Source organism: Fundulus heteroclitus, chromosome 18, assembly GCF_011125445.2.
Source record: "Fundulus heteroclitus isolate FHET01 chromosome 18, MU-UCD_Fhet_4.1, whole genome shotgun sequence".
Taxonomy (NCBI): Eukaryota; Metazoa; Chordata; class Actinopteri; order Cyprinodontiformes; family Fundulidae; genus Fundulus; species Fundulus heteroclitus.
Genome location: NC_046378.1, coordinates 3634358 through 3646842, shown reverse-complemented (window position 1 = coordinate 3646842; position 12485 = coordinate 3634358). Strand labels below are relative to the sequence as shown.

Here is a 12485-nt window from a genome sequence, read left to right as displayed (position 1 = left end):
GCGGAAGAGCGCGCAGGTCAACGGCTCTGCGATACTATCTTTAAAACCCTGGTGGGCTTTAGGGAAAGACGAAGAGGAAGGAAGATGGTTCAACGCCAACCTGCCTCAAGAAAAGCTTGCGTTGCTTACAAATAGGCCAATCCATAGACTGTTATTACTTTTTTTTGTCTTGCCAAGAACTACAGGATGACACACAAAGCGGTGCATAGGTGTGAGGGGGGATGCAAGGGATGTATGGTTTTCAAAAATGTTCACAAAAAAGATTCTAAAAAAGTGAGGTATGCATAAATTTAGTCCCATTTACTATAATGCACTTAGGTTCAGTGCAACCTATCGCCTTCAGACGTCATATCATCTATTCGCAGTAAACAGTCCACCTGTGTGCAATTCAATATCAGTATTGGATACCAGACGTTCTACGGAGGGTTTAGAGGTTCTCTAGAGAGAACATTGGTGAACAAATACCACGAAGACCAAAGAGGACAGCAGACAGGTCAGTCAGGGAGAAAGTTGAGCGGAAGTCTAAATAGCCTCATCCCCACCGTGAAGACTTGCTCTGTGGGTCCAGGGCCACAATGGTTCAGTTCAAAGCATGTTCATGTGTTAGAATTGCCGAATCAAAGTTCAGAACTACACCCAACGAACAATCTGGCACAAGACCATCTTTTCACTCCACAAGCATATGCTACTTATATAAATACCCCAATCAACAAACTCGGGTTTGTGGTTGCAACATTAGAAAACGTGGAAAAGCTCAAGACGGACCCTTTCTAAAAATACATTTGCAGGTTCCTGTAACAATACCTGATGGAGGGGAGGCTTGGGTCGTAATGGGGCTGCAGACTGTTAATCCAATGTGAGCATATAGGTTATGAAATTGGGTTATGGTGTCCTGGGAGATGTCACTTTGCTCACATGTGGTTCATCATGCTTCATCCCTGGCCAACACAGTCTCATAAGAAAGCGCACGTTTAAATCAGAAATATGCAAATCTCTTGTTTTTCATCATCTCAATGTAGAAATTCCCAGTGGGGCTATTTATCAATATTGTGAAATCGATTTCCTTACTTTCTATGTCGAAGTTGCTGAAACAACAACATCGCTCTTTTTTATAATCGTTGTGTCAGCTGGTGTAAACACGGACAGGAAATGCGATCCAAAAGTTGCTCCTCCTCTGCGTGTACCTACAGCTCCTCCCTCGTGTGACTCCAGCCAATCCCACCTCTTTCCGCTCCTACACGGCAAGAAAAAAAAAACACATTCAGGAGGCGGAAAGTTGGCGCAGATGGTATAAGAGAGGGTTACGCATGGCTTTTTTTTCTATCAATGTGTTGACTCTTCACTCCCAGACCAGGGACAGGGGATCCACGTCCACAGTGTGGCGTGGACTCGACAGACAGTGACGGAGAGTAGGGGGAAAACCCCAGGAACAGCTCACCCACAACAGAGCATTGCAGCTCTCAGACTGGGGCAGAAACCCTTCCTGCCGCACCTGCCTGCAGACAAAGCCGCCGTCCCTCCGCTGTGGTGCTGAAAGCGCAGTCTGCGAGCCCTGCGCATGGTGAGGCAGGGCTAAGATTCCAAAGAGAGACAAGACGTTTGAAAACAAAAGCTGAAGAAAAACTTTGTGTGTATGGATTTAGAAGAAGCACGCTGCAACACTCAGCAGAAGTGATGGCCAGAGCCCCCTCCTGTCCTACGGGCTTCGATCGGGCGGTGTGAGCACAGCAGCGGAACCCAGCGGAACCTCCGCAGACGAGGACAGTGACCGAGGCTCTCCATCAGTGAGGTACGCTCCGCGTCTCTTTTCACAAGGATAACTGCGGGAAGAAATATACTAGATTGCGCTTCTAAAGGGGGGTCTACATGCAGCAGAGAGAATGGGCTGCATCAGCGCCAAAGCGCCTGTTGGTAAGAAGTGATTTAACTTGCTCTCCTGAATAAAAAAAAAAGACAGCACGATGGAGGAAGCCTGTGTTTTTTTTGTGCATTTGTTTTGCTGCATCCTTACGTGAGGCAGCGGCTGTGTAAGTATGGATTTTGGATGCAAGCTCTTTTCCGCAATGCCACACACTTTGCAGCTCTGCTCAGTCACATGCATAACAGCCAAGACTATATGCTTTAAGGCAGCAATTTGCAAAATCTAATACTGTAGTCAAGCGAGTAAGGTGAGTCTTGATGATATGCAGTCAAAGCAGACTTTAGGCAGAAATTAGCTGCGCTAATGCATGGTGTGTTACGTTGCAGCAGCCGTGTGGGTGCCGCCACCCCTCTCAGGGTGCTGCTGAAGGGGAAGAAAAGTCACAACAACTGCACAAGTTGATTATAAATGTGTTTTGATACTGATAAGTTGTAATGCGTAATATGTCCAACTAAAACTCCCCCTCTCCCATAAACACACCCACACACGTCCACTGGCTCTGGGCATTGCTTCTCCCAGGGCCCCCGTCGGTGGAACCAATGCCACATTCAGGAAAGTGACAAAACAAGGAAAGAGAATTTTACAGTATTATTCTGGATTTGAAGAAAACAAAACAAAACAAAACAAAAACACCTTTTGCTCTCATCACTTGTAATAGGAACCTGAAAATAACACAATGTTTCCCAAGCGGTAGAATGGCTCTTTGTTTTTAATCCCAATGTATGACGTAAAATCTACAGAAAACTACAACATGTAGAGGTCACAGCAGCAAACAAACTGAATCAGAATTCCTGTGTTACCTCTCAAGAGCATGGACTGTTTAGAGCCTGAAAAAAGGCAAGATGAAATGGCAGTTGTATTGTTTCCTTCACCAAAATCCCAAGAAAAATGTAGACTCTGTCAATTGCATGCAGCTACCGCTAACCAAGACTTCCCCTCAGTAAATTAGAAGATAATACAAAATACTTTTTTCAGTAAAACAGTTCAAAAACTGACATTTATCCATTTATACATACATACATGCTCACAGGGTGATTTATTTAAAGTTTTTATCGCTGATCATTTCTATGATTATTGCTTACCCGTAATGGTAACACACATTTCATTAAAAAATACTTTAAAAGATCACATAAGACAAATAAGATATATGCGTCAGAAGTGGCCTAACGCAAAGAATGCGACAATTATGACTTATGCCGTGCTGATGCAGCGGGACTCCTGAAGCTCTGACTCTGGCTGCATTCCACACCTTGCAAATCTTCTCCTAAATGTTGAGTGGGGCTGTGCTCATCCCTGTTATCCATGCACAGTTTTCAAAGCAGACTTTTTTCTTCCACTCAACTCTCCATTGATATCCACAATATGAACAAGCAGCTTCTTTACAAATGGCCTTTTGTGGCTTAGTGTGTCACTGGCTGTCTGCTGGACAGCTGCCAATCTGTCAGTCTTCCCCGTGGTTGTGTATGTTGCAAAATAAAATTTTTTGTAGTGAAAATCATCTTTCATTTTGGTCTTATAAAAAGTAAACGTTTCCTCAGAAACTACCTTTTGGGTTTTTGACTACTTGTAAACCAAAACGGGCGAAAAATAAACATTTAAAATACACCACTCTAAATATTATGTGATCTGATAACAGAGTTTTACAGTTAAGATTGAGTTGCTGAGATAACTCTAATTTTGATTACATTCTAATTTACTGAGACGCACATGTATGTAGTTGTACTGACTGAACAAGAGTGGGCTTTGTGGGATCCTGCAGCCTAAGCATCGCGATGCTACGAGAGTTGCGAGACGCTGTCAGGGGGAGCACGCCAGTCAGTAGCACACACACAGACAGAGGAGCTCCTGCCTCGATGGATGCGTTATTTAAACGGCTGTTAGGTTCATGAAAGGCTCATCCTGACACGATGGTTCTGACCGCGCTGACCCAGTTTAGCTGCAAGGTAGGACCACGGTTCTTTATTTGCTCCTGCGCTGACCCCAAACCTCCAGCTTTTTTTTTAATGTGATCAGAAACGCTCTTGGCTGTTAAAAGGGGTTCAAGTTAAGTACATTTTAAACATCCCAATTTATGCAGCTAAAGGTTGAACGTTGCCAAGAGACAAGTCCCCCGTTTACTCTATGACGCCTGTCTCCCACGCGTGAAACCAAACAACAGACTCGACCCACATCCATCGATCAACTGCTCCCATCTGATTCGGAACAAAAAAACAGTCGCAGCGCTTTCCCCCTAATTTTCCTGCGACCTTTATTCGCTAATAACCTTTTTTGATTCCAATTAATAACCCTGCTTTAACCGACGGAGACCGTGACACCCTTTCTCCGCGTCTCCTTGTCGCGCAGTGCGTAAAGGACGTGTCCCTCACAAACCCAGACCGAGCAGCAGGCTGCAAGCGGACAGCAGCCACCTGTTTGTCGCTCTGCGTGGCTGATAGTATCACCCTGCTGGCTTTAGAGCTACACTGAATAGGTTTGATTACCCAAAAAAGAGGAAAAGACGGGAGGAAAAAATTATAATAAAAGGAGAGAGGGGGAGAGGGCGACGCGGCCGAGCCGAGATCTCCCCTCCTGCAGTTTCCACGACAACGGAAACTACGCCGAGAGAAGAAGCGCTTCTGAGCGCCAGGAGCACAATTTACATCAAAATAAAGAAGATTTCATTTCACAGCTGCAGACGTCAGTGAGACTAACGAGATTATTCACAAAGTTGTGCATTTTTGTCTCAGACCCGTTTTCCGGTCTGATCAAAGCCCCGCACGTTTCCTACGGTTTCATCAGATCAGTGATCAACAACCACGGGGACCTGATTAGAGCACGTCCTTGTTCTGTTGAAATTGCTGTCCTGTCCTGTCCTGTCCTGTCCTTTTTTTTTTTTTTTTTAGAAAGCAACCTCTCCGTCCTCTCTGCGGGAGGAGATTCGTGACAAATTCGCACATATTTCAGACAGCTTGTTGCCGACGTGCCAACAGAGGTTGCACAAACGGCACAGAGTGGAATGATTGTAGGGTCCCTTTGTAACGATGTGGAAGAAGCCTTAAAACAAATTCATCTTTTATTGTAGAGGCCTAATCTAGAAGTGAAAAATCCAACCTTTGATTTGAGTACATTTAATTAAGTTGTGGGATGAAATCCAATTATAAAGAAATTGTTTTAACAAAATCATAGTTGGCTCAAATGCTGGCTGCCAAGCTGTCAATATTTTTTGCAGCCCTCGTTTGCCAACAGGATATAACGTCCTCACAAGCTTGGGTCACACTAAGAGAGGGATATTTGACCCTTCCTGCTTGCAGAATCTCTCTCTCTTCTCCTGGGTCCCCTGTTTTGCTCTCTGCTCCTCAACCCACCTCGCAGGTTTTCTATATGATTCCAGTCTGACGGCTGTGTTGGCCAAGGATGAGTTTGATATTGTGTCTGATTAACTATTTTTGTGTTGATCTGCCCACATGTTTTGGATTGGTATAGTTGACTGCTAGAGTCCATTAGATTTTTGATTAACATGCCATGGAATTGCAAAAAATATGTGATGCCATTCATGCACTCCATCAAGACTCCCATGGCATTTGGAAGAGAAACACCCGCAGTCTATCAAATATCCTCCACCATACTTCACGTACTCCACCATTTTATACTTCTTGTCTTGTTTTTTTGATGGTATGACAAAAAAGTTTTTTGTGGCATCAAGATAAGGTCTGTTGGTTCTTGTGGAGGTCCCCTGATGCCTTGCAGCAGTGTTGGATTCTTTTCATTTTTTTTTTACCTCTTTCTATTGTGCAGACTGTTCGTGGTGGCAATATTATGTCGTTTTTGGAAACTCCAATTAAAAGAACCAATTAAGAAATGGCTTCAGTGCTGTCTATTTTGGAATAGTGCCAAAATTAGAAACCTTCTGTCCAGGGGTGATGCTGAAAAACTAGTCCATGCATTTGTTACTCCAAGGCTGGACTATTGTAATTCTTTATTATCAGGAAGTCCACAAAATGCAGTTCAAAATCTTCACCTGATCCAAAATGCTGCAGCAAGAGTTCTGATGAAAATAAACAAGAGGGATCATATTTCTCCAATTTTAGCTTCCCTTCATTGGCTTCCTTTTAAATCAAGAATAAAATTTAAAATTCTTCTTCTCACGTATAAAGCCTTTAATAATCAAGTTCCATCATATATCAGAGCTCTGATTACCCCGTATGTTCCTAACAGAGCACTTCGCTCTCAGACTGCAGGTCTGCTGGTGGTTCCTAGAGTCTCTAAAAGTAGAATGGGAGGCAGATCCTTTAGCTATCAGGCTCCTCTCCTGTGGAACCAACTCCCAGTTTTGGTCTGTGAGGCAGACACTCTGTCTACTTTTAAGACTAATCTTAAAACTTTCCTTTTGACAAAGCTTATAGTTAGAGTGGCTCATGTTACCATGAGCTACCTCTATAGTTATGCTGCTATAGGCTTAGGCTATTGGAGGACATCAGGGTCTATTTTTCTCACTCTGCTGACTTATCCTACTGTTCTCCAATTTACATTGTTAGTTGTTATTGCAACTTTTAGTTCTGTCACATTTCTCTTCATAGTAGGTACAGCTGGTCTGGTGTTCTGTTAGCTGTGGCATCATCCAGGGGAGGCAGATCATCCACTATTACCATATAAAATAGAAAGGATTCCACGGGGCTCTCTGATCCCCGCCAGCAGGCAAAGCGGGTGAAGTGACTAAGACAATCTGACCAGGGATTTGAACTGGCCACCCACTGGTCATAGGATGAACTCCTAGCTCCTGAGCTACTTTCACCCAAATATACAATTAAATCATTTTAAGCCTTTCAGTGATCTTTACTAGTGGTGTTAATAGTCTGTAAAGAGGTAAATGTTAGCTCCAATGACCACCAGGTTCTGGAAACTGCTGAAGAAAACACGTGAGCACCTCTTAGTCTTGACAGTTACTTTCATTGAGATGGCCTAGATTCAACACAATACACTCCAGACAACTGATCTCATCACACCCAGTTAAATGGCACATATTGAATTCTGCTGGTGGGCAACCTGAGCTGATGGAGCTAAACAGCAAGTCTTTGAGCAGGCAGGAGAGGGGGATACGGGGATTGGCCGACTGATCAGTCTTGTGGTGTTTGAGATGGATGTTGGTGGCTAATCGAGCGAGTTGTTCTTTTCACAGACAGTAACCAGAAACGGCTCCCTGCAGTGTAGGGCTGGAAAGGAGAGCTAGGCACTGACATTTAGAGGCCCACCTCCCCTAATCTCGTTTTTCAAAATCTGATTTGATAAGGGAGAGCGCTAAGGCTGGAGGCAGCATATACGTGTGGCTGATGGGAGCTGTCCAGGTGCTGAAATGCTCAGCAGAGGGGAAGTTCGATTCTTGGCATGCAGTGGATCAGCACTTATAGGTCTTCTGTGGATTGAGTCAGGTCGAGGCAAGAGTGAGTCATGTAGCCAGCCTTAATGAAGCAGATGTTTTAAACCTGTTGGTTTTTATTTGATTTTATAAGGAAGAATTTGAAGAAAAGAGATTTATGCTCCAAAGTCAGCCGTCTTGGTAGCAAACCTGCATTTCCTTACATAACTTCTCTCACCTAGGTGGAAGACCTAACTTAATTATGTGTAAAAATATCAAATGGATAGTTTGGATATTTTGAGTACAGCCTTAGCATAAAAAAATCCCTAGAACAGTGGACAAATACTAACTTCACATAACCTCTACTTTAAAAGTCTGAACTATCTCTTTAACTATAAAGAGGAGAAGGTTGAGGCACACTGACCACAGCATGAACAGCATGGTTTAAAAGGTGCATGGAACCAGACCTTCACATCCACCTCACAACTTACAGTATTATCTCACTACGCAGCCCACAGTCTCTGCTGAATAAGCTGCAAAAACTACTCCAAATAAACCTGCTTAAACTGAAATTACACATTACATAAAAATTCAGCATATCTGATTTACAAAGAGCTTTCTGACAGAACCCACCGGAACAGGTTTTGTTTGTACAGCAACATTAAAACCTCCAGCATATCCATGGTGCAATATATTCAACTAAAAGTTAGAATTATTCTGCTGACATTTCCTTAATACCCAATCAGATTTCCAATATAAGCAGATAATAGCTGATTGACACAAAGGAAACAACATTTTATCCCCCATCGTGGTAAATAGCTGGTGAATGGTTTGCTTTGGAGAGACTGCAGTGAGAATGTAGTGAGATAAGACGCCATCAGGCTACATTTTGGTCATTGCCTTGACTGTCCTGATGGAGGCATGCAGTTAAATGCATTTCTTAGAGCAATACTTACAGTTAGCTTAAAACTGATGAATAGCTATGTTTTGCTCCAATGGAAGAAAAAAAAACAGTCAACTGTAAACCTAGTGGATAGATTAAAATGTTATGCTAATATTTCAATGTAAACCGTTTATTACCTTTTGGAGCGTGAGGTCCAGAGCTGCTATGAGTTATAAAGCACACGCTTCCTGTGATCCTCACGTGGTTCTCTTCCCCCTGACAGTGGCTGTTGATGGTTCATTGCGTGTGGACTGGAACGCGTCCAGCTCCATGTCTGATGTCAGGCTTTTGGGGAGCACGCGGACCTGCCTGTCACGCAGACTGATACTCAGTGCACCTTTGCGTGCTGTGGACTTCAGCGAGGTGCCCTGATTTAACTGACTTTACACCTAGCGTGGTTCTGTATCAGCTTCAGAAGTGGATTTTCTTTAAATAATCCAGAAACCTAGGCCAGTTAATTTCAATTTATTGGTAGGCTGTTTGGTCAGTGCATTGTAAAAGTATTCATGCCTTTTGAACTTTTTCACACACAAAAAAGTATTTTATTGGGGTTTTAATTGAAAAAGTAATGCATATTTGTGAAGCGAAAGAAATAACTCATGGCTTTCGACATTTGACAAATTGAGCAGCTTCCATGTCCCTGCTGAAGAAAAGCATCCCCAGAGCATGATGCGACCCCCACCATGTTTGAATGTGAGAATAGTGTGTTTAAAATTATGGTCTCATCTGATTACAGCACCATCTTTCACAAGTTTACTTTCCTTGTTCTAAAACCCTATTAAATAGGTTCAAGGTTTTGGTTGTAACATGACAAAATACAAAGAAGCTCAGGGGTGTGAATACTTTTGGAAGGCACAGCATAACTGTATTTGATTTGAAGCAGGTTGCTTGCTATATATTGTATTATAGCCTACTCCTGCATCTACCAGATAGCCGTAATCAAAGATGACGAACTCTCTGTAATTCATCGTGCAATGTGGAACATTATATTCCTAACCTTCCATGTTTGATAATTACCTTATTATTCAAGCCATCCAAGTTTGTAAAATGCTTTTTTGCCCTGGATTAGGTTTCACTTTTTAAAGTTTTTATTAACATGAACCAGTTGATTTCTAGTAATTTAGTTTTCATGTAATTAACATTTTTGTTTTGTTTGATGATTCATGTGGACTCTTAGTGGGATGTCATTTTCTTTACCACGAAAGTAAATATAACACGAGTTGTGTTTACAAGCCATACGGACTGACCCTAATGTGAATCAGCTCAATTATGTCCCCTCTTCCTAATTATTTGAAACTACAGGCCACCAGGACAACACCTTAATTGCAAAGACATGTTTTCTTAAATGACCCACACATTATTTTATTTTATTTTTTAACAAGTGTCAGGGTATCCTTGTTGCAGAACAAATATATTTAGTTGTTCTGGGAGAAAATAAATGATATTTTTGGAGCTGTACAGCAACTGTATTAAAATTTTATTCTGGTTTTGCTTTTTTGTCATCCTTAAATGTTTCAGATAATCAAACAAAGTTTAATATAAGAACAAAATAACTTAAAAGGAAATAAGTAACTAAATATGTTTTAAAATCTGTGATAGACTGGCGACCTGTCCAGGGTTTACCTCGCCTCTCGCCCATTGACAGCTGGAGATAGGCACCAGCACCCCTCGCGACCCCAACAGGGATAAGCGTGATGGAAAATGGATGGATGGATGTTTTAAACTTACAATATCACCATACAAACCAAACTTGTCCACTGTGAAAACAGAATTGGCTAGCTTGTCAATTATCCAATTAATTTGGAATCAATTTATTGCAATAGAAAAATAGACAAAAAGACATTGTGCCCTGATTGGTATCCATCAGTGTTGTAAGGGTCCCAAAGCCATTTCTAAGACTATAGGATACCAGTGAACCACAGTGAGACCCACTACTGAAAAAAGAGTAGACATGGAACAGTGGTAAATCTTACCAGGAGAGACTGGCCTACAAACTTTATTCAATGACATATTAATGACTTATCCAGGAGGTCACAAAACAACAAAGAACACCTGAAGTGTTGCAGACCTCACGTGCCCCGGTTCAGGTCAGCATCCATAATTCAACCAAGCTCAATTTAAGTTGTCCAAAGAAAGGAAAAACAGAATAAATCACAAAGGGTGCAAGACATTTTCCCAGCATTGTCCATTATTTTGTCATCGAACGTGGAAACATTTGACCCAGAGGTTCTACAATGCTACATCTATTTAATTGTATGGGGTTGATCTTAGAAAAATGCTTATCATTGGTCCAGAGGGGATGATGATTGTAATAATGATCATGTCTCCAGCGGTTCTTTTTTTTTTAATCTTTCCACACCATCTGTGAGCCTGATGTAGCGCAGTGAGCCAGCCAGGCAATGATTAGCAGCGTTGAAGTGATCCATTAGGAAATACAGCCAGCCTGTCCCTCCTTATGGAAAGGGGGTGGGGGTATGTTATTGAACACTGGCCACCATGAAAGAGGAGCTGGCTTGGCCGCATCACAGAGGTGGTCCTCTTTAATGCTTCCCATTTCCCAGAATCCTAGACAGACATGCTGTGTCTTTGATGTGAGGATGTAGTCTGACGGCTGATAATTTCCTACACAATACACGTGAAAGCATCGTCTCCTCCCAGGATTTTTGACTTCACACAGAGAGCAGCAGCTGCTGCTGTGGTTGGTCGTCAGCCGACGTTTCGAGTCTGCAACGTCATCATCGCGTCAGCCACGCATGCATGCAGAGAGGAATTGTTCCACGGTGACTGGTTGCCATAGAAATGTTCCAATTGTGGAAAAGTTAAGAGAAACAGGGAGGGTTTGAGAGGGGGGAAAAAATGGAGACAATAGTGGAAGTGTGCTGTGCCAGTGGAGAATAAAGATCCTCACATTATTTTCCACAGCGTGAAACGGATATCTGCACGCATCCATTCATGGCTGCGTGCAGCCAGATAGTTTGGCATAATGGCTTCCAAGCATTGGTTCCCTGCAGCAGGAGAAAGGGCCTCTGAATAAAGGAGCATCATTGTTTTTCACAGTTGATGTTTGCCGAACAGACAGGGGGAGAGCATTTGACTCAACAGGCTATTAAAGCAACAGAGACTGAAAAATGCTTAAAACAAATATAATTAAGCTCCTTCTTGTCAGACATCAGCCAAACTATGCTAATTGGTTAATGTATGATTAGTTATTTATATGAAAGCCACATTATAGAATTTGTTCTTGCATATCTGTATTGGGTGCTTTAGAAAAGTATCCATATCCCTAGAACCTTTTTATATTTTACCAGATTACAACTAAAAGCTTCAGCAACTCACTGTTGATGAAAAGCATCCCTAATATATAATACTGCCATTTCCGTGTTTTACAGCGGGTATGTTTTATAGAAGGTGATGTGCAGTGCCTTGCATATTGTCCGAAAAGTTTGATTTTGGTCAATCTGACCAGAGCCTCTTCTTTCACGTGGTTGCTGTGTCCCCTGCACAGCAAACATATTTGAATATTGGCCTTGTCAATAGATTCTCCCACCTAATTAGTGCATCTCTGCAGCTCCTCCAGAGTTACCATGGTCCCCCTGGATGCTTTTATTGAACAAATGACTGGTTGACTGTCACTAAATGTACCATACTTGTTTTTACTTGTTTTTTTTGTGCTGCTCTCATGAGTCTCAATTGAAAACTACTGTTGAATTTTGACAGAGACTGTTTAATTCCAGGGAGCTTTGACTTTATCTAATTATTAATATGAGCGTGTGGTGGGAATCGTTGCTGTGCAGCTGTCTTGTAGTCTGTCTGCGGAGTACGACTCACGTGGGCGCCCTCTGTGTTCGCTCTGCAGTTCAGTAGGGCAGTGGGAGAAGCAGAGGTGGGAGGGAATCAATGGAAGAACAAAGTCAGCCAGAAGAAAGATGATACACAAGCCTTGGCTTCTACTCAAGTTTAAATAAGTCATACTTCTATATATGTGAATATAAAACTTACCAAAAATAGACCAAAACATTCCTGCAAAATGTGAGATTGTTGCAAATTCTGTATTCTGGCCTTGAACTTTTTTTTCATGGCTTTAAAAACAGGAAGGATAAAAATTTAGATACCAGAAAAAGACTGCAGGTTTCCCTTAAGACCACCTCAATGAAAATGTTTTATTAGCTCTACACCTTGAAAACAAATTAGATAACATTAACTAGCACACCCTTATTTTTATGTTTTTTTCTTTTTTTTAGAAAAGGCTAAGCAGAATATATCATCCCAAAACTCCTCGAGGCTACGTG

At 42.1% G+C, this 12485-nt stretch overlaps 1 protein-coding gene across 3 annotated transcripts in view; it reads left to right on the top strand.

Moving 5' to 3' along the window:
• Positions 1–1261: 1261 nt before the first annotated feature.
• Positions 1262–12485, top strand: part of LOC105926735 (protein FAM131A) — a 30919-nt gene continuing 19695 nt past the window's right edge. The window contains exon 1 of one of the 3 annotated variants that reach the window (XM_012863169.3): positions 1262–1789. Coding sequence is in view for 2 of the 3 variants with exons in the window: in XM_021316876.2 (XP_021172551.2) it covers positions 1867–1911 (45 nt within the window). In the remaining variant the exon portion in view is untranslated. Of the gene's footprint in view, positions 1790–1816; positions 1912–3697; positions 3865–12485 lie in introns of those variants that run through there. The other 2 variants (XM_021316876.2, XM_012863168.3) reach the window with 2 other exon arrangements.